Source organism: Crocodylus siamensis, chromosome 9 (genome assembly GCF_052110815.1).
Source record: "Crocodylus siamensis isolate JL-2025a chromosome 9, ASM5211081v1, whole genome shotgun sequence".
NCBI lineage: Eukaryota > Metazoa > Chordata > Crocodylia > Crocodylidae > Crocodylus > Crocodylus siamensis.
Genome location: NC_143403.1, coordinates 39,692,061 through 39,710,998, shown reverse-complemented (window position 1 = coordinate 39,710,998; position 18,938 = coordinate 39,692,061). Strand labels below are relative to the sequence as shown.

The 18,938-nt window shown below is 45.8% G+C and overlaps 1 protein-coding gene across 2 annotated transcripts in view; it reads left to right on the top strand.

Annotated features, from left to right (window-relative positions):
• The first annotated feature begins 16,744 nt into the window (after nucleotides 1–16,744).
• Nucleotides 16,745–18,938, top strand: part of GLG1 (golgi glycoprotein 1) — a 105,160-nt gene continuing 102,966 nt past the window's right edge. For both annotated transcript variants that reach the window (XM_090062359.1, XM_090062360.1), the window contains exon 1: nucleotides 16,745–17,144. In XM_090062359.1, the coding sequence (XP_089918485.1) occupies nucleotides 16,767–17,144 (378 nt within the window). In that variant the 5' untranslated portion in view covers nucleotides 16,745–16,766. The remainder of the gene's footprint in view (nucleotides 17,145–18,938) is intronic.

Genomic DNA, 18,938 nt, shown 5'->3' with positions numbered 1-18,938 from the left:
GTAGGTTTTTCATCTCTAAATCAATGTCCTTGAGAGTTTTTAGAACACAAAACACACTAAGTGACCTCCCTCTGAAAGGCAATAGTAGATCATAGCATGTCCTTCTCAAAAATGGGAAAGGAAGAGGATTTAAAAGCTGAGCCAATTAATGTGTGCAGTGCCACAGATTTGTTATGGGAATTAACCCACCTGACTCTAATATTTCTAAAAGTCTGAGTGAACTAAGCTTTGAAGTGGAACTGGGTTATCTCAGAAAGTATCCCTCATGGTTCATTTGGAAATCATAGATGGATGGATAATTGTAAATCTAACAGATTTTTTTACAATCTGTGAGTTTGTGTTGAGATTAAGTTAAAAAGTATTAGCAAGCCAGGGGCTGAGGAGTGAAGGCTGCACTTAAACCAAGTGTTAGGTTGCAAAAAAAAAAGCTATCAATTTGGCTTGTTCTGCCATTATCTTCAGCACACAGAGAGTGTTCCTCCAGAACTCTGTCTCTTTTTACATGGAGACGTCTTTCAAAAAAACATGTTGCTGCTATGCATCTTCACCAGAATAACAATGACAGAAATGCTAGCATAAATAAAGCATAGGCATTGTTAGCATTAGTAATAGTAAATATATATGTTATGGTTAAACCCAAAGATCTACTGGTTTGGCATGTGGTTACTGTACAAGCACAGAAGAGACAGTCTCTGCCCTTAATATTAATTTATTGCTTTTTTTTTTTTTTTTACCTATAATTGAATAGTATGATCAGAGCTTTAAACTTGGGTCAGATTCTCAGCTGCCATGAATCAACTCATCTCCAGTAGGATCAGTGAAACTGTTATGACCTAACCATATTATTCCAGTGAAGTAGTGGCCTCTGTTTTAGGATTGTATAGACCTAGCCCAAAAAACCAAACAAAAGACTTTGCTCCTTGGTGCTTGCTTAGTACCCAGTGAGGAAATAAGAGTTTCTCCAGCAAAGAGCCTGTTTGCAGGAATGTCAAAAATCTGAGTACAGTACTTTTTGCAAAGCTAGGAAAGAAGACCTGGGAGAATGCCCCTGCCGGTCCCCCAGAACTGAAAAAAGGAATGGCAAAAGGTCATCACGGTGGGTCTGTTAAGGAACAAATTCCTCCACCTCTTCCAATAACAATGAAAAATTCTTTGTTTTTTTTACTTGCTTGTGAGATGTTGGCTGTAAATTAATACAAGAATCATCTCACAAGCACTCCACATAACACAGAACCCTTGGAGAATATATTGTATACAAAAGTTCCCATTAACATGGATTAGTAAGCTTTAAATACATTGTATCTTATTTACTTGGACAATAAGGAAAAGCAGATGACAATTAGCAGAAGCCTATGTGAAGGCAATCTCTTGGGTCTTAACTATTAACTGGGTTTGCTTTGCTCCAGTGAGTCAGTCTGAATGGCAGCCTTGCTGCTGTGTGTGGAAATCACCTGTGTCCATTTTTTTCATTATTAATGTGTCCCAGTTTTTCCCACCATTTATGGAGGCAAGAGACCTTCTGTTTCCAGTCAGCTGTGACTTAACCTATTTCCTAGTTGCAGCCTAATGTGAATTTTCTACAGAATAAGGGGAAGCAGTTTACAGGCAGTTTGTCCCCCACCTGCTTTGCAGGAAAGCCTTTACACTTGGTAAGAGGAAGTAGGGAAAAAGGAACCTTTCAAGACCAAGCAACAGTGAACAGGGCAGCTTACAGGTGAGTTTGCTAGGGAAGGTCTGTTTGGAAAAATGGCATTAAGAGAGAGGAGGCAGATTAAAAGACCAAGGAGAATGGCCGGAGGATGTTGCAATGCCAGAGCCATTGCCACTGCCTCTGCTTGCACCTGTGAGGTGTCTGTTCAGGCAGGATGGCTCACCACTGAGGCTTCCACCCAGGTCCCAGTTTGGTGCTGTGGAGACTATGGCTTGCAAGTTCCTTCCAGTGACAGCCAGGTCAGGGGTTTCCTGTGGTGTGAGTGGTGCCTCCTGATGGTGTTTCTCAGGAAGCCGGCAAGAGAAGTACAGGAGAAGTAGGTGAGACTCCAAAGCATCCTCCACCATGAGGAGTTCATTGATTTGATGCTGGCAGAGACCTCCGGGGCTGGGGAGGAAGAACCGCCAAAGGCAGCTCTAGAGAAGGGAGAGGACATGGACTCTGAGGAAGGTGGAAGCTGGAAGCTAGTCTCCTCTGGTAGTAAGCAGAAATCTTTGCCTCCACCTGCAGCAGTTCACCTGGTTAACAGATATGCAGTCCAAGAGGGGGAGGAGTACATTTCATTGGTGGAGGAGAACAGGACAGGCCTATCCAAGGTAGGAAGGATCGAGACCACTGCCATGAAGAAGGGTGGTAGTGGTCAGAGACTCCCTTCTGCGTAAAACAGAGGCATCCATCTGCCTCTGCTTGCCTGAAGGTCTGCTGCTTGCCTGGAGCTAGGATCCAAAATATCACAAAGGGATTACCGAAACTCATCTAGCTCTCTGACTACTACCCCATGGTGCTCATCCATGCAGGTGCCAATGTTACTGCCAATGGAAACTCTGAGGAGATCAAAAGTGTCTACTGTGCACTGTGTATAACAGTGAAGGGAATAGGGACACAGGTGGTATTCTTCTCAATCCTTCTGGTCATGGGGAAGGGCCTGGGCTGTAGTAGGTGCATCCTGCAGATCAATATCTGGCTGCACAGGTGGTGTTGCCAGTAGGGCTTTGACTACTTTGACCATGGGATGATATTCCAAGAAGGATTGCTAGGAAGAGATTGGATCCATTTGACTAAGAGAGGGAAGAACATATTCGCAAACAGGCTTGCTAACCTAGTGAGGTGAGCTTTAAACTAAGTTCGCTGGGGATGGAGATCTAAGCACTGAGGTAAGTGAGGAAGCGCATGACCTGGAGGAAGTGCAAGCAAGAGTGGGCAACAGGGGAGGCATTCTCATCCTTCCTGAGAAATCAGGACAATCAGCTAGTTACCTTAAGTGCCTGTACAGGAATGCATGGAGCCTGGGAAACAAGCAGGATGAACTAGAAATCCTTGCACAATCACAGAGCTATGACATGACTGGAATAACAGAGACTTGGTGGGAGCTTGTATGACCGCAGCACTGTCATGGACAGGTATAAACTGTTTAGGAAGGACAGGCAGGAGAGAAGAGCAGGAGTCGTACTTTATGTAAAAAGAACCATATATGATTGCTCAAAGTTCTAGTATGAAACTAGAGATAGGCTTGTTGAAAGTCTCTGGGCTAGGGTCAGAGGGGAGAGCAACAAGGGTGATATTGTGGTGGGGGTCTGCTATAGATCAACAAACCAGAAGGGTGTGGTGAAAGAGGCTTTCTTCAAACAGCTAGCAGAAGTTTCCTGATCACAGGCCCTGGTTCTTGTGGGGGACTTCAATCACACTGGTGTGTGCTGAAAGAACAATACAGCAGAGTGCAGGCAATCTAGGAAGTTTTTAGAGAATACTGGGGACAACTTCCTGGTAAAAGTTCTAAAGCAGCTAACTAGGGGCCATGCTTTTCTTGACCTGACACTCACAAATGGAAGAATTGGTGGGAACATACAGGGTTTGGATTACTTTGACTCTTGGGTGGGGTCTGCACCAGTGGCAGCTGGAAAGAGCTGCCACCATGGCCTGGGCTGCTTAGAAAGGCATGGGGCAGGCCAGGGGCTGACCGGCCCACAAGGGGCTCTTGTCTCTTACGGCGGGGATCACCCCCTACCTCCTGAGCTCCCCCATAATTTGAACCCTGGAAACATAGTAGTGGATGGCACTTCGAGCAGCAGCAACCGCAAGATGATTGAGTTCAGGATCCAGAGGAAAGGAAGGATGGAGAGCAGCAGGGTAAGGACCCTGGACTTCAGAAAAGCAAACTTCAACTCTGGAAACTCATGCACAGGATTCCCTGGAAAGTCAGTCCGAGGAGAAGAGTCCAGGAGAGCTGGCTGTACTTTAAAGAAACCTTGCTGAGAGTGCAGGAACAAACTACCCCAATGTTCAGGAAGACTAGCAAGTATGGCAGAAGACTAGTTTGGCTTAGCAGGGAATTCTTCAGGGACAAAAAGGAAGCTTGTAAGAACTAAGAAGTGGAAACTTGGACAAATAAGTAGGGAGGAGTATAATAAGTATTGCTCAGTCATGCAGGGATGAAGTCAGGAAAGCCAAAGCGCAGTTGGAATTGCAGCTAGCAAGGGATGTGAAGGATAACAATAAGGGTTTCTACAGGTATATTGGTAGCAAGAGGAGGATCAGGGAAAGTGTGCATCTTACTGAGTGGGGAAGGCAACCTAGTGATAGAGGATGCAGAAAAGGCTGAAATACTCAATGCCTTTTTCACTTCCATCTTCACAGGCAAGATCAGCTCCCAGAGTACTCCACCTGGCAGCACAGTTTGAGGAGGAGGTGAGCAGCCAACAGTGACAAAAGAACAGGTTAGGAACTATTTAAAAAGCTAGACATGTACAAATCCCATGGGGTCAGATGGAATACATCTGAGGGTGCTATGGGAGTTGGCAGATGTGATTGTAGAACTGCTGGCCATCATCTCTGAAAACTCATGGCAATTGGGGGAGAGGTCATGGACAACTGGAAAAGAGCAACTATAGTGCCCATATTTAAGAAAGGAAGAAGGAGGAGCCAGGGAACTATAGACCAGTCAGCTTCACCCCAGTTGCTGAAAAAGTCATGGTGCAGGTCCTCAATGAATCCATTTCTAAGCACGTGGAGGAGAAGAAAGTGATCAAGAACAGTCCGCATGGATTCACCATGGCAAGTCATGATGACCACTCTGATTGCCTTCTATGATGAGGTGACTCACTCTATGGATACCTTGACTTTAGCAAGACTTTTGATACGGTCTCCCACAACATTCTCGCAGGCAAGCTAAGAAAGTACAGGTTGGATGAATGAACTGTAAGGTGGATAGAAAACTGGCTGGATAATCAGGGTCAGAGGGTAGTAGTCAATGGCTTGATGTCTAGTTCGAAGCCAATATCAATGGAGTTCCCTAGGGGTCAGTCCTGGGTCTGGTTTTGTTCAATGTCTTCATCAATGACTTGGAAGATGGTGTAGAGTGCACCCTTAGCATGTTTGCAGATGACACCAAGCCGGGGTGTCAGTAGATACACTGGAAGGTAGGATTAGGATTAATTGGAGGATTGAACCAAAAGAAATCTCATGAGGTTCAATAACAACAAGTGCAAAGTCCTGCACTTAGAAAAGAACAATCCCATGCACTGTTACAGGCTGGGAACTGACTGGCTAGGCAACAGCCTGGCAGGAAAGGACCTGGGGGTTACAGTGGACAATAAACTGGATATGAGCCAACAGTGTGCCCTTGTTGCCAAGCATACTGGGCTGCACTGGTAGGAATGTTGCCAGCAGATGAAGGGAAGTGATTATTCCTCTTTATTCAGCACTGGTAAGACCACATCTGGAGTACTGTGTTCAATTTTAGGCCACCTACTACAGAAAGGATGTGGACAAGTTGGAGAGAGTCCAATGGAGGGCAACACAAATGTTTAGGGGTCTGGGGCACATGACTTAGGAGAAGGAGAGGGAACTGGGTTTATTTAGTCTGGAGAAAAGAAGACTGAGCAGGGATTTAATAGCAGCCTTCAACTACCTGAAGGGTGGTACCAAAGAGGATGGAGCAGGTTTGTTCTCAGTAGTGGCAGATGACAGAACAAAGAGCAATGGTTTCAAGTTGCAGCAAGGGAAATTTAGGTTAGATATTAGGAAAATCTTTCTCAGTAAGAGGATAGTAAAGCAGTGGAACAGGTTACCCAGAGAGGTTGTTGAATCTCCAACCTTGGAGGTTTTCAAGAGCCAGGTAGACAACACTTTGGCTGGGGTGATCTAGTTGGGGAGGGTCCTGCTTTGAGCAAGGGGTTGGAACAGATAGCCTCCTCTGAGGTTCCTTCCAACCCTAATTTTCTATGGTTCTAAGACATATTTTTTGTTTCTGTGTGACCTACTGGAGATCTGGAGTAATGGGTCAACAGACTTTTACTCTTAGTTCTGTACATTGGCAATAGATAAGTTCCTAATATAGACTGAGATGGGGAAGTTATCTCAAATATGTCTAGTTGCCCAGGTTTAGTCTAGTTCAGCTCTTGTCATTGCTGTCCTTTTAAATCTGGGAGATGCATGGTTAATTTTGAATGGTAACAGATATGGCAACTCACTACTTAAACTTTCAAAATTTGTCCTTTGTCTAGCTGAGCAGCACCAAAGTGCCCATGTAAAGAAAGAACTGTCCCTTATCATATAATCTATAATTGTTCTTTTTTCTGTTTTAAAAGCTTTCAGTGTGAGGACAGCTTTATGTGACTGAGTCCCATTTTTGGCTACTTTATTTCTCTCTCCTATCTTTGCATATAGTCCTTTGTTCTTTGCCTGCTCTTATTCTTTATCTTCATGATGCTCTTCTATTTTTTCTCTCTGTCTCTTCTCTTTTTCTTCTTTCCCATTTACTTCTCTGCTATACTGTTCTCATAACTGTTGACTTGCTAACATTTTATTCTTTGGTCCACAGCTCTCCTTCCAAGGAGCCATAGTTTTGATCTCCAACATGTACCTTCTCCCTTGGCTCCTGTTATTTCTAACTTCCTAGCATGACAACAAATTTTCTGTGGGAAGCGGTCTTGTAGCCAGTGCATAGGCCTGGAAGAAAAGAAACTTTGATTCTGCTCCCAGCTATGTCATTGACTTACTGAGAGACCTTGGCCAGGTCATTTCATTTTTTCAGGACAGGCTTCCCACTGTCTGATACTAATAACACTCCACCCTGTTCCATGAGTTTTATGTTTCTCAAGATTTTTCAGTAAAGCTGGTTTAAAAAGAAAAAAATCATTTGAAACTGTTTTCAGCAGAATATTGGGTTTTCAGATATATGGCAAAAAAAAAAGTATTTGCTGCTTACAGATAATTTGGTATTTCATAAAAATGTCACAAATTGATATATTGTGGCTAAACCCAAACTATTTAGAGTTAAAATGGTAGCATGGTGCCTCACAGAATATGTAGCTTGGGTGCTTTATTCTTTCAATATCCTCAGTGGACCAAAGCAGTGATTCCAAGGTACTGGGGAACAGTGGGGTGCCTGCCTCTAGATCCTTTAAAGTGGTGCTATGAGGTATGAAAAGATAAGTAAGGTGTGAAGAGATACTCAGATAAGATAAGCTGAAGAGCCAGGCACAGGTTTGTCCCTCCCTGGATGATCCCTCACTTGTATTGCCCAGCACTTGTGTAAGAAGATAAGCACCATAATATATAAATTATTTTTTGAAATTGGTACCACTCAATTCACGGAAGTTATGGAAAGGTACCTTGATTCCCATGAGGGTCCAGTGGGGGGTGCCTTGAGTCCAGAAAAGTTAAGAACCACTGGACCAAAGTATCTTGCTATCTGGCAGAAGGTAGGGTAGAGTTGTACTTTATAGACTAACTACATCAGAGATACATAAGCTTTTGTAAGGAACAGCTTACTTCATCAGATGCTATGAAAGAGAAGTGGTGCAGGCTCCTACCCTGGGAGGTTTTAAGAGGAGGCTAGATGAACACCTTGCTGGGGTCATTTGACCCCAGTACTCTTTCCTGTCATGGCAGGGGGTCAGACTAGATGATCTACTCAGGTCCCTTCCGACCCTTGAAACTATGAAAGGACTCTACCCTGCCTTCTGCTTGTCTTCAGATTAACATGGCTAAATACCTCTTTATATCTCCCATAATGCACCACAACTAGGAATCCCTATATTCCCTTGCCTCTCAAGTAAGCAAGTAAAACTGGTTTCTCATGAAAGAGGTAGTCCAGCTGGAGATCCCAGCCTAGAGTGGAGAATAGGAGCATAGGACACCTGAACTATAACTCCTAGTATGCATGATGGTGCCACACTGGATCAAAATAGTTTAGCTTGTCTGAATTAGTTCAGTGAAATAATTCAATGGAAAAAGGGTTATTTCCTGTCTAAATTTTTGGTAGAAGATAAGCTTGTTTTCAAACTAGCTCTAGTTCTGAGTTTCTCAGATGAATGGTGCTATATAAACCCCTTATTGCAAAGGTAAGCGATGTTAAGTCCTGCAGCTTTTCGGAGAGGAGGAGGTATTCTTCCCCACCATCAGAGTGGGCTATGTAAAGTCTAGCACTATTTACATGACTTGTTGTTCTGTTTTCTGGCTTTCACAGTATTATGTCTTAATGGAAAAGAATGGTTTTGCAGGGCCCAAAGGCCAGTTCTGAGACAAAACATTGGGCATTAGTTCAGATGACAGGTAGGGAACCCAGGAAAATACTGCAGAGGAAGTTAGGGGGGATGGCTGAAAAAACTGTGTAGAAGAGGAGGAAGAAGATTACTGATTCTCATCTGCAGTCATTTTTCCTGTGGGGTAACTTACAGCCTAGTGAATCCAAAATGGCTGGTACCATGTGAACACGTAGAACAAACTCAGGGACATATTCTATCCCTGGCACCTAGGCCAGAAAGGAAAATGGACCCTTTTGAGATAAAATGATGTCAGTAGGCTAAGACGACAGGAATTCACAGGGTGGATCTTTCAAAAGTGCGACCTATCTCTTTTGGAGGAGTGCGCATGTTGGGTGAAAGCCCTTTTGAGGTAACAATCATGGGTAATCTCAGTGAAAATTTGATGATGTTGGAGATCCGGGCTATAAATTACAGTTTTTTGGTGCGTTTCGGTTCTGTGGTTGTTGGTTGTAGCCATGTTGGGCTAAGGACATAAGCAGTCAAGATTCTTTGGGTAGATGTGTTATCTTTTATTAGGCCAACTAAATAGTTAGAAAAAAGTTGATGACTTCTTCATAATTTGGACTAAAAACCTGCAGTCTGATTGATTTCCATCACAAATTCAACAATCATCATTACTCTATCACATTATCTCTTGAATACTCCAACACCAACATTTCCTTTTTTAGACACCATGATCAATATCCAGAATGGTAAAAATACAAACCACCGTATACAAGAAACCCATGGACCAACATTACATATCCATACAGAACCAGCAATCACCCTAAACACACCAAAAAAGCTGTAGTTTCCTACCAAGCTCTCCAGTACCATCGAATTTGCACAGAGGAAATACCTGCGATTTTCACCTCACAAACCTCAAAAGGGCTTTCACACAACAAGAGTTAGATCACATTTTTGAAAGAGCCACCCAGATACCACATGAAGAATTGCTGCAGTACAAAAAGAAAATACTCACAAATCACACACCATTAGTTATGACATGCCATCCTTCCCTGGAACCTCCACAGAAAATCCTCAAAGAATTGCAACCCATACTAGAGAAGACCCAATTCTTAAAAAGATATTTCCAGAACCACAGATCCTAGCTTTTAACCAAGGACTGAACCTTGCTAACCTCATCACCAGAAGCAAACTTCCTATGACCCAAACCACACCAAATGGACCCAGACCACGTCAGGACAAGAAATGCAAAACCTGCCAACACATCTTCACCACTCCCACAATAACCACACCCCACAACAGAACCACCACCACTCCTGGATCTTACACCTGCACCTCCAGAAATGTTATACATCTCATCCAATGCACCAAATGGCCTGATGGAAAATATGTAGGAGAAACCAAACAACAACTGCGTACCAGAATGAATGCACACTGAAAATCCATCACAGACAAAATATCCCGTTACATGTGGGTGTCCACATCTCACAAGACAATCATTCCCTCTCCAATCTCCTGGTTCTAATCTTCAAGGGGAATTTATGAAATGTCTTTTGTAGATGAGCCTACAAATTTCACTTCATAAATTACTGGGTACAAAAAAATCATGGATTTATTATAGACTCCTACTCTGCCCGGGAGTGTAGGAGGGCTATTAGGAAGGCCAAGGCAGAGATGGAACTCAAGCTAGTGTCCAGGGTTAAGGACAACAAAAAGGTCCTTTTTTAAGTACATTGGGAGCAAGAAGAAGGCACCAGGCAATGTAGGGCCCCTGCAAGACTCAAATGGTAATCTTGTGGCTATGCCAGATGAGAAAGCTGATAGTTTTAACAGTTTCTTTGCCTCTGTTTTCTTGATCAGGAACCGGGATATCTCTCCTACCAGAGGTAGGGACAATCTTGGGGATAGCTCTGTCAGGCCTTCGGTCAGCGCAGATGTAGTTAGGGATCTTTTGGAAGGGCTGGATGTTGTGGTGGTTATCTGCTATAGCCCACCAGACCAGAAGGAAGTGATGGATGAGGCTTTCTTCAAACAGCTAGCAGAAGTTTCCCTGATCACAAGCCGTGATTCTTATGGGGGACTTCAATCACCCTGACGTGCTGGGAGGGCCATACAGCAGTACACAGGCAATCCAGGACATTTTTTGAAGAGTGATGGGGACAACTTCCTGGTGCAAGTGCTGGAGCATCCAACTAGGGGCCATGTTTTTCTTGACCTGCTGCTCACAGAATTGGTGGGGAATGTAGCAGTGGATGGCAACTTGGGCAGCAGTGACCATGAGATGATTGAGTTCAGGATCCTGAGGAAAGGAAGTGTGGAGAACAGCAGAGTAAGGACCCTGAACTTCACAAAAGCAGACTTTGACTCGCTCAAGGAAGTCATGGGCAGGATCCCCTGGCAAGACAGTCTGAGAGCGAGAAGAGTCTAGGACAGCTGGCTATACCTCAGAGAAGCCTTACTGAGTGTGCAGGAACAAACCATCCCAATGTGCAGGAAGTCTAGCAAATGTTGCACTTAGAAAGCAGGTTTTTAAATCTAGTGCTCAGAGTATTAATACAACACTTGGTTGAAGAGTAGCAGAAAGGCTTGTTTTAATAACTTCCAAAAAGCTTCAAAACTAAATAACTCAAAAAGACTCTTTCCCAATATAAAACAAGCTTATTAGTCCTTAGTATTATCTTAACTTCACAGAGATCTTTACCCAATGCAGGCAGGAAGCAGTTTTTGTACATCCTTAATGTGTGGATCCTTCACGTTTGCTGGGTGGCAGGATGACTTCTTGGTCTGGACTGCACACACCTTGCTGGCAAATCTGCTTAGTTTTTATATTGTTTAACTGTATAGCTTCAAAGCATTTTTCCTTGATGGTTGGCTGATTAAAGTCAGAACAAACAGAAAAGAAAAGGTTGATCATCGTGTCACAACTGTTAATTGCTTAGCTCCTGTTCTGGATTTGTCTAGGTGTGAAGACTGAGTTTTTTTCTGCAGCCCAAGCAATTATGGGTCAATTTCCAGGTGGTGAGTCTTGAGTGATCAGACAGGATGCTTAGAGTCATTGGTTACAAGACCTGTTTTGGGGTATTTGTTTATCAGTGGGAGAAATTTGCTGTAGCTCATATCGGTGATGGTCTATTTACAGAACTCCAGACATACATTGAACGAGTGAGACATTTATAAAACCCTGTATGCATATTGAGTCTTCTGTTTTCTTTTGCTGCTAGGTCAGTTGAAATGCATATTTCATTACCTTGCCTTTACTGGTTCAGCCTTTTCTTGCTGAACTAGAACCTTTCTGGTTCAGCTTTTTCTTAGGTACGTATATGTGATGAGCAGGTCAGGTTTCTGCCAACAATTTTAACCATTTTTATTCTTTTATGGCATCGGTTTGGTATTGGGTACTGCAAGCATTCCACTGTCTCAATGCCTAAGGGGTTGCAAGCCATTAGCAGGGTTTGATTTTCTTGGGGCAGTCTTGTTACCACAATCCAGTCTTGGCCCAGCCATTGTCTTGTACGCTGTCCAGGCTTTCACAGTTTTCATGTGCAGCAGCAAATATTGCAGAAGACCAGCTTGGCTTAGCAGGGAACTCTTCAGTACACAAAAAGTCACAAAAAGGAAGCTTATAAGAAGTGGAAACTTGGACAAATAACTAGGGAGCAGTATAAGAGCATTGCTCGGGCATGCAGGGATGAAGTCAGGAAGGCCAAAGCACAATTGGAGTTGCAGCTAGCAAGGGATGTGAAGGGTAACAAGAAAGGTTTCTACAAGTATGTCGGTAGCAAGAGGAGGATCAGAGTAAGTGTGGGTCCCTTACCGAATGGGAGATGGGGGGTGGGCAACCTTGTGACAGAGGGTGCAGAAAAGACTGAAATGCTCAATGCCTTATTTTCCCCAGTCTTCACAGGTAAGGTCAGCTCCCAGACTATTGCACCAGGCAGCACAGTTTGGAGAGGAGGTGAGCAACCAACAGTGGCAAAAGAACAGGTTAGGGACTATTGGCCATCATCTTTGAAAACTCAATCAGGAGAGGTCCAAGATGATCGGAAAAGGGAAAACATATAGTGTCTATTAAGGGTGTACCAGTAAAGATTTTTTTGTCTGATACCGATGGCCGATTATTAACCAGCCATATCATCTGATACCAATCTGATAGGTTATATGCAGTCCGGCAACTTGGAGAGCAGTATCCGGCTGGTAAGTCTGTGGGGAGAAAGGGGTGTTGAGAGTGAGGGGGAGCAGATTGAGGCCCCCACAGTGAGGGAGGGAGTGGGGCAAGGGCAAGCATTACCCAGCCAGGGCAGGGTGAGGCTGGGACAGAACCGCAGGTGGCTTGTCTCGGGGGGGATGCAGAGAGAGGGTGTAGGGGGTGTGACTCCCACTGCTGTGTGCACCCCCAAGGGAGGCACGAGGGGGCATGTGCCCTTTGGATATGTGTACTGGGTGAGGGTGTGCTGCCTGCTGTGGGCTTGGGGCCAGGGGTTGTGCCAGACTATTCATGGCAGGGGGGAGGGGAGGGGAGGGGCTGGGGCCATGCTTGGGTTGTGCAGTGGCAGGAGCCGCCATCCCACCCCACCTTCCCAACTGAGCTGTCTGTAGCTCTGTCCTGCCCTGGCTGTGCAGCATCTGCCCCACCCCAGCCTCAGCCCTATTCCCTCCCTCACTGTGGGGTCCTCAATCTGCCTGCCCTACTGGACAGATGCTGCTCTCCAAGCTGCCCAGCTGCATTCCTGGCTGTGTGCATGCTGTGTCTGTGTGCATGCACACAACATTTATTGGTGACATTATCGGCTGTATCAGCCAAAAAAGGCTGGTTGCCATTAAGGGAAAAAGGAGGATCCAGGGAACTACAGACCAGTCAGCCTCACCTCAGTCCCTGGAAAAATCATGGACCAGGTACTCAGGGAATCTATTTCTAAGCACTTGGAGGAGAAGAAGGTGATTAGGAACAGTCAGCATGGATCCACCAAGGGCAAGTCATGCCTGACCAACCTGATTGCCTTCTATGATGAGGTGACTGGCTCTGTCGGTGTGGGGAGACCAGTGGATATGATATACCTTGATTTTAGCAAGGTTTTTGGTACGTTCTCCCACAACATTCTTGCAGGCAAGCTAAGGAAGTATTGACTGGAAAAATGGACTGTAAGGTGGATAAAAAACTGGCTGGAGCATTGGTCTCAGACAGTAGTAATCAATGGCTCAATGTCGAGTTGGCAGCTGGTATCAAGTGGAGTGGGCCAGGGGTTGGTCCTGAAGTTGGTTTTGTTCAATGTCTTCATCAAAGACCTGGAAGATGGCACAGAGTCCACCCTCAGCAAGTTTGCAGGTGACACCAAGCTGGGGGGAGTAGTAGATATGCTGCAGGGTAGAGCTAGGATTCAGGGTGACCTAGACAACTTGGAGGATTGGGCCAAAAGAAGTCTCATGAGGTTCAATGAAGATAAGTGCACAGTCCTGCACTTAGGATGGAACAAGCCCATGCACCGGAATAGGCCAGGTGCTGACTAGCTGGGCAGCAGCTCTGCAGAAAAGGACCTGGGGGTTACAGTGAACAGTGTCCTGAAAATGAGGCAGCAGTGTGCCCTTGTCACCAAAAAGGTTAACAGCATACTGGGTTTCATCGATAGGAGTGTTTCCAGCAGATCAAGGAAAGTGATTATTCTCCTCTATTCAGCATTGGTGAGGCTACATCTGGAGCATTGCGTACAGTTCTGGGCCCCCTCATTACAGAAAGGATGTGGACAAATTGGAGAGAGTCCAACAGAGGGCAAGAAAAATGGTGAGGTGCCTGGGAGACATAACTTGAGGAAAGACTGAGCGAACTGGTCTTATTTCAAAAGGAATGTGCAAAAGAGGATGGAGCCTAAAATGTTCTCACTGGTGGCAGATGACAGAACAAGGAGCAATGGTCTCAAGTTATAGCAAGAGAAGTTTAGGTTAGATATTGGGAATAATTTTCTTACTAGGAGGATAATAAAACACTAGGACAGGTTACCTAGAGGGGCTCTTGAATCTTCATCCCTGGAGGTTTTTAAGACCCAGACAGACAAAGCTGGGATGATCTAATTGGGGATGATCCTGCCTTGGCAAAGAATTGGACTAGTTGACCTCCTGAGGTCCCTTCCAACCCTAATTTTCTATGATTCTATCCATATGTCCAGGGACTCCTTATGGAGATCTGTGACAGGCTTGCTCCACACATACAGCAGCAAATGGCAATGAGGCAGCCCTTATGCATGGAGAAGCACATTGCCATCATTACACAGAAGCTCCTAACTCCAGACAGCATCTGGTCCATGGCAAACCATTTCATCAGGAGCAAGTTGATAGCTGGAGGAGGAGAGCAGGTGTATGGCAATCCAATTGCATATTGTATGCCTTGCCAACCCCACAGGGGTTTGTGAATGGGTTTGTCAGCTTAAGGTTCCCCAAATGCATAGGGGCCTTTAATGGCACACACATCACCATCCTGCCCCCGTGCACCATAGCTGCCAATTCATCAACTGGAAGGACTACTTTTCAGTTGTGCTTCAGGCACTTGTCTTCAATCAGTCAGGTGAAATTCAGCAAGGACAGGTGCAAAGTCCTAACCTTGGAATAGCATAATTGCATGTACCAGTACAAACTGGGGAAGGATTGAAGGACTGGCTAGGCTGCAGTATTGCAGAGAAGGGCCTGGAGGTTACAGTAGAGATAAGCTGAATATCTTGTGTGGGAAAAAGCCAACAGCGCAGTGGGTAGTATTAACAGGACCATAGCTTACAACTCAAAGGAAGTTATTTTTGCACTCTGTTTGGCCTGGGCAAGGTCTCATTTGGGTCTGGTTTTGGGCCCCACACTTCAAGAAGGATGTGGACAGATCAGAAAGAGTTCAGTGCAGAGTGAGCAAAATTATTAGAGGCCTGGAAGTATGACTTATGAGAAAAGGCTGAGAGAGCTAGGTTTATTTAGTTTGGTGAAGAGAAGACTGAAGACAGATTCCAAAAACCTGAAGGGCAATTACAGCGACTATGGAAATAAGATTTTTCTCTCTGGCTATAGGGGACAGGACTATGAGAATGGCCTTAAGTTGCAGCAAAGGAAACTTTGGTTGGATATTAGGAAGCTCTCTCTAACTATGAGAGTAGTTAGGCATTAGAACAGATTACCTACAGACATTGTCCTATTGTCCTAAAATAATAATAAAATGTCTGAGTTATAATATTTATACTATATTAGTTTTTTAAATGAGAGGCTGCTAATTCTGAAATCTTCCAGAGGAGTGTTTTGAGCCCAAACAGGTCAAGATCCACTGCCCTATAGAATAGGAAGACAGTGGTGACTTACTCTGCAGTAACAGTCTGTGACAAGCTGTAGTCAGCGTGGATCACACCGTAGGTATGCATGCATCTCAAATGTGCAGGATCAGATTTTTTTCAACCAGCAGTGTCCGTGAGACTTCATACACACCTCTTAACATCTTATGTTACCAAATGAAAGTATGAAAGCCAAAACAGTTGTCATTTTGTCTTATAATTCATGTTGCTTGCAATTCTATACAGCAGGGATGGATGGTAAATTGTGGTATTCAAACTGCAAGGTCTCAAAGAACCATGCCTATTTTGGGATTAGCAACTATTCTTTTTTTGACTGTGTGTCAGTGTGGCTCCCAGTATAAACTACTGGTAGGCACTAACTTTTCTGAACAGGGTGGGGTCGAGGGAGGAGTTGCAGCTGTGCCACTCATGAACTTGGCACCTCTCCTGACCATGTCAAGAAGAAAACACTGAAGGAAAGACAAGTGTGTTACTCCGAACAGCTGCCTCGTAGCTCTGAGAGATCAGCATATTTCTGGACAAACCGCGGGGGCTTTGGTGCAGAATGGCTTGATGTTTGCATGGAGAGCCTCACTGGGCAGCTCAGAGAAAGGAGAAATGTATGGAGTGATGTCCTTTCAGGGGCTGCAGGACACTGTGGCCTTTTCGTGGAGTAGGTACAATATAAAGCAGGAGGAGGGAAGGACAGCCTAACTCAGGGGCAGGCAAAATGCGGCCCAGGGCCCAGATGTGGCCTCCCACTCCATTCTATCTGGCCTGTGGGGCCCCTAAAAGACTTAGAAAATTAATATCAATCTGCCCCGAGCGGCTGGATGGCTTGCTGAAACTCAGTAAGCGGCCCTCTGCCCAAAATAATTGCCCGCCCCTGGCCTAACTCATAACTTGGCCTACTGAGGCAACGCTGCGGTACCAAGCAGGGGAAATCGTCAAGAGCTGTAAGAAGGGGCCGGCGGCACCAGACGCCAGAGCAAGCCCTCCCCCCACTGCGGCCCCTCACCCGCGCGCGCTGTGATTGGCCGTGCGCTGGCGGCCTCGCCCCCTAGCAGTGGCGCTCATGATCCAGGCATAGGGACATGCCCCCAGCATCACGATGCGGGGAGGTGAGAGCGTCACTTCGCAGAGTATAGCTCCGCCCTGTGCCCTGTCGGCTGCGTCAGGCTAGCGCGGTGGCGTCAGAACGTGGCGGCGTACGGATTTGCATACGCGGTGCGTGCGCGGGAGGGGGCGGTCCGAGGTGTCGGATTCAAGATGGCGCTGTGCGGACGTGTCCGGAGCCGCTGCCTGGGCCCTGCCGCGCTGCTGCTGCTGCTCTCGCTCTCGCTCTCGCTCTCGGCGCAGGAGGGCGCGGGCGGCGGCGGCCTGGGGGCGGCGGGGCCTTTCCAGAGCCCCCTGCACCACCAGCAGCAACAGCCGCCGCCGCAGCCGGCCCAGCCGCAACCCCAGCAGCAGCAGGCGGCGGCGGGCGGGTTGGGGCCCGGCGGGCGCGGGCCCCGCGGCGGCGGGTCGGGTGGTGGCTGGAAGCTGGCGGAGGAGGAGGAGTGCCGCGAGGATGTGCTGCGCCTCTGCCCCAAGCACAGCTGGGCCAACAACCTGGCCGTGCTCGAGTGCCTGCAGGACGTGCGCGAGGTGCGGGCCGGGCCGGTGGCCATGACTTCAAGGCGTGGGATCAGGCCGGGGTGGGGGAGCTGGGAGCCGAGACCTCAGTGTTGCGGTGGGCGGGGGTTGGATAGGGAGAGTCCTCTTCCTCTGCCTGGGCACAGCTGCAGCCGGGCTTGTCTCTGCCAGCTGGGTCAGGGTGGGTGACCCAGCTCCATTCCCTGGGTCTGGGGCAGTGGGTCTCTACCTGTCGAGCTGGGAGGCACCTCCCTGACTGGCCTGAGGCGCCCTTTGAAAATGTCAGCTCTTAGTTTTCACTCTTTCTCTGACTGCTGCAGAATACTAGCGTGCTTCTTTGCATAGACCTGGGAAAGGCTGCCCAGGTCACAGCAGGCTTGTTGCTGTGGGTTCCTGCTTGCAGTCCTTAACTTAAGAATTGTTTGTGCACTTCTTAACGGCCCAAAGGTTGTCGTGGCACTCTTGAAAGGGTCTCAGTGCCAGGGTCCTCTGGTTGAGGATCACTTCTCTGTGGTCTGATTTCAGGTTGTTGGCTCCAGTTGAACTGGTGTCAGGCAGCAGGCTTTTCTTCTCTTCTGTATACAAGTTAGGCTTGTTGTACAGCCAGTAAATTAATCTAGTGTAACATTTTAGACAAAAAAGAAGGATGACTTGTTCCTTTTGTGCGGTTGTACTGTGGGATCTGATGTGGGGGTCAAAAAATGAAGCTGGGTGTTATGTTTATTCCTGGATTCATATGCTGAGAGAAGAGTGCGTACCCAGTTCTCTGACTTCCATGTTGCAGAATTGCCCTGGTGCACTGAGGATTTTACTTTCTTCTGAAACACTAGGTAGAGTCTGCTTAAGGAAAGGGAGAATATTGGATGCATTGCATGAGCCTACGATCTATTCTGCGCAGCAGCTTTTGTGTTTCTGCCTCTTCTGTTTTTAAAGCAGCATTTATACTTTTATTTTAAAGAGATTTAATTTCTTTTCCTAAACTTATATTGAAGTTGGTAGATGGTAACATCTGGAATAGAGGAAGCAAAAGTCTACTGTGGGATGCTCTTGGTTGCATAGCTCAGTCCACTTGTGGGTTTTTGGGTTTTTTTGTTTTTTGTTTTTTTTAATGATTTTTTTACTTGGTGAATGGGATGGGCTGGGGGGTTGGTTATACTAAAAAATGTGATGTATATCTGTGAGACTAGTAAAGAAGCATAGCTGGATTCTGCAGTCTGGATGAGGCAATCAAAACTATTCTGAAAGCACCTGGAGAGAAGTCTGTGATTTTTGTTTTGTTTGTTTGGAGTGATTAGAAATTTGCTTGCACAGATTTTGCAATATAAAAAAAAAAGTCCTTAATTTGTATAATAGATAGTTGCATTTGAAATGTTTCCCAGTGTCTTTACATTTGAGTGAGTTAGAAATTTCAATATGTGTGTAAAATTCAGTTGTAAACGTTGATGTGTAGAAAACTGAACCTTTTTGTAGAGATGGCCCAGTTCAAGAGAACTTTTTGCTGGAGAAAGGCTTTTTGGGTTCAGAATGGAATTTCTAGTCCAAATAAAACAGGCACCTTGTGCCTCAGAGCCAGTTGATATTGATAGGTGGTTAGGACGCTTGCTTGTGATCTGAGCAGTTGAAGTTCAAGGCTGAGTTCTGAATCACAGTAGTTTTGAGCCTGGACCTCTTGCATTCCAAGTGAATGCTCTAATTAGTTGTATTGTGCATCTTGTTTCTGCAGTTCTTAAACAGCCTTTCACAGTTACTAGTGGCCCCTTTTTAACTATATCCCTAGTAGACTTCATGGAATCCCATTTGGAGGGC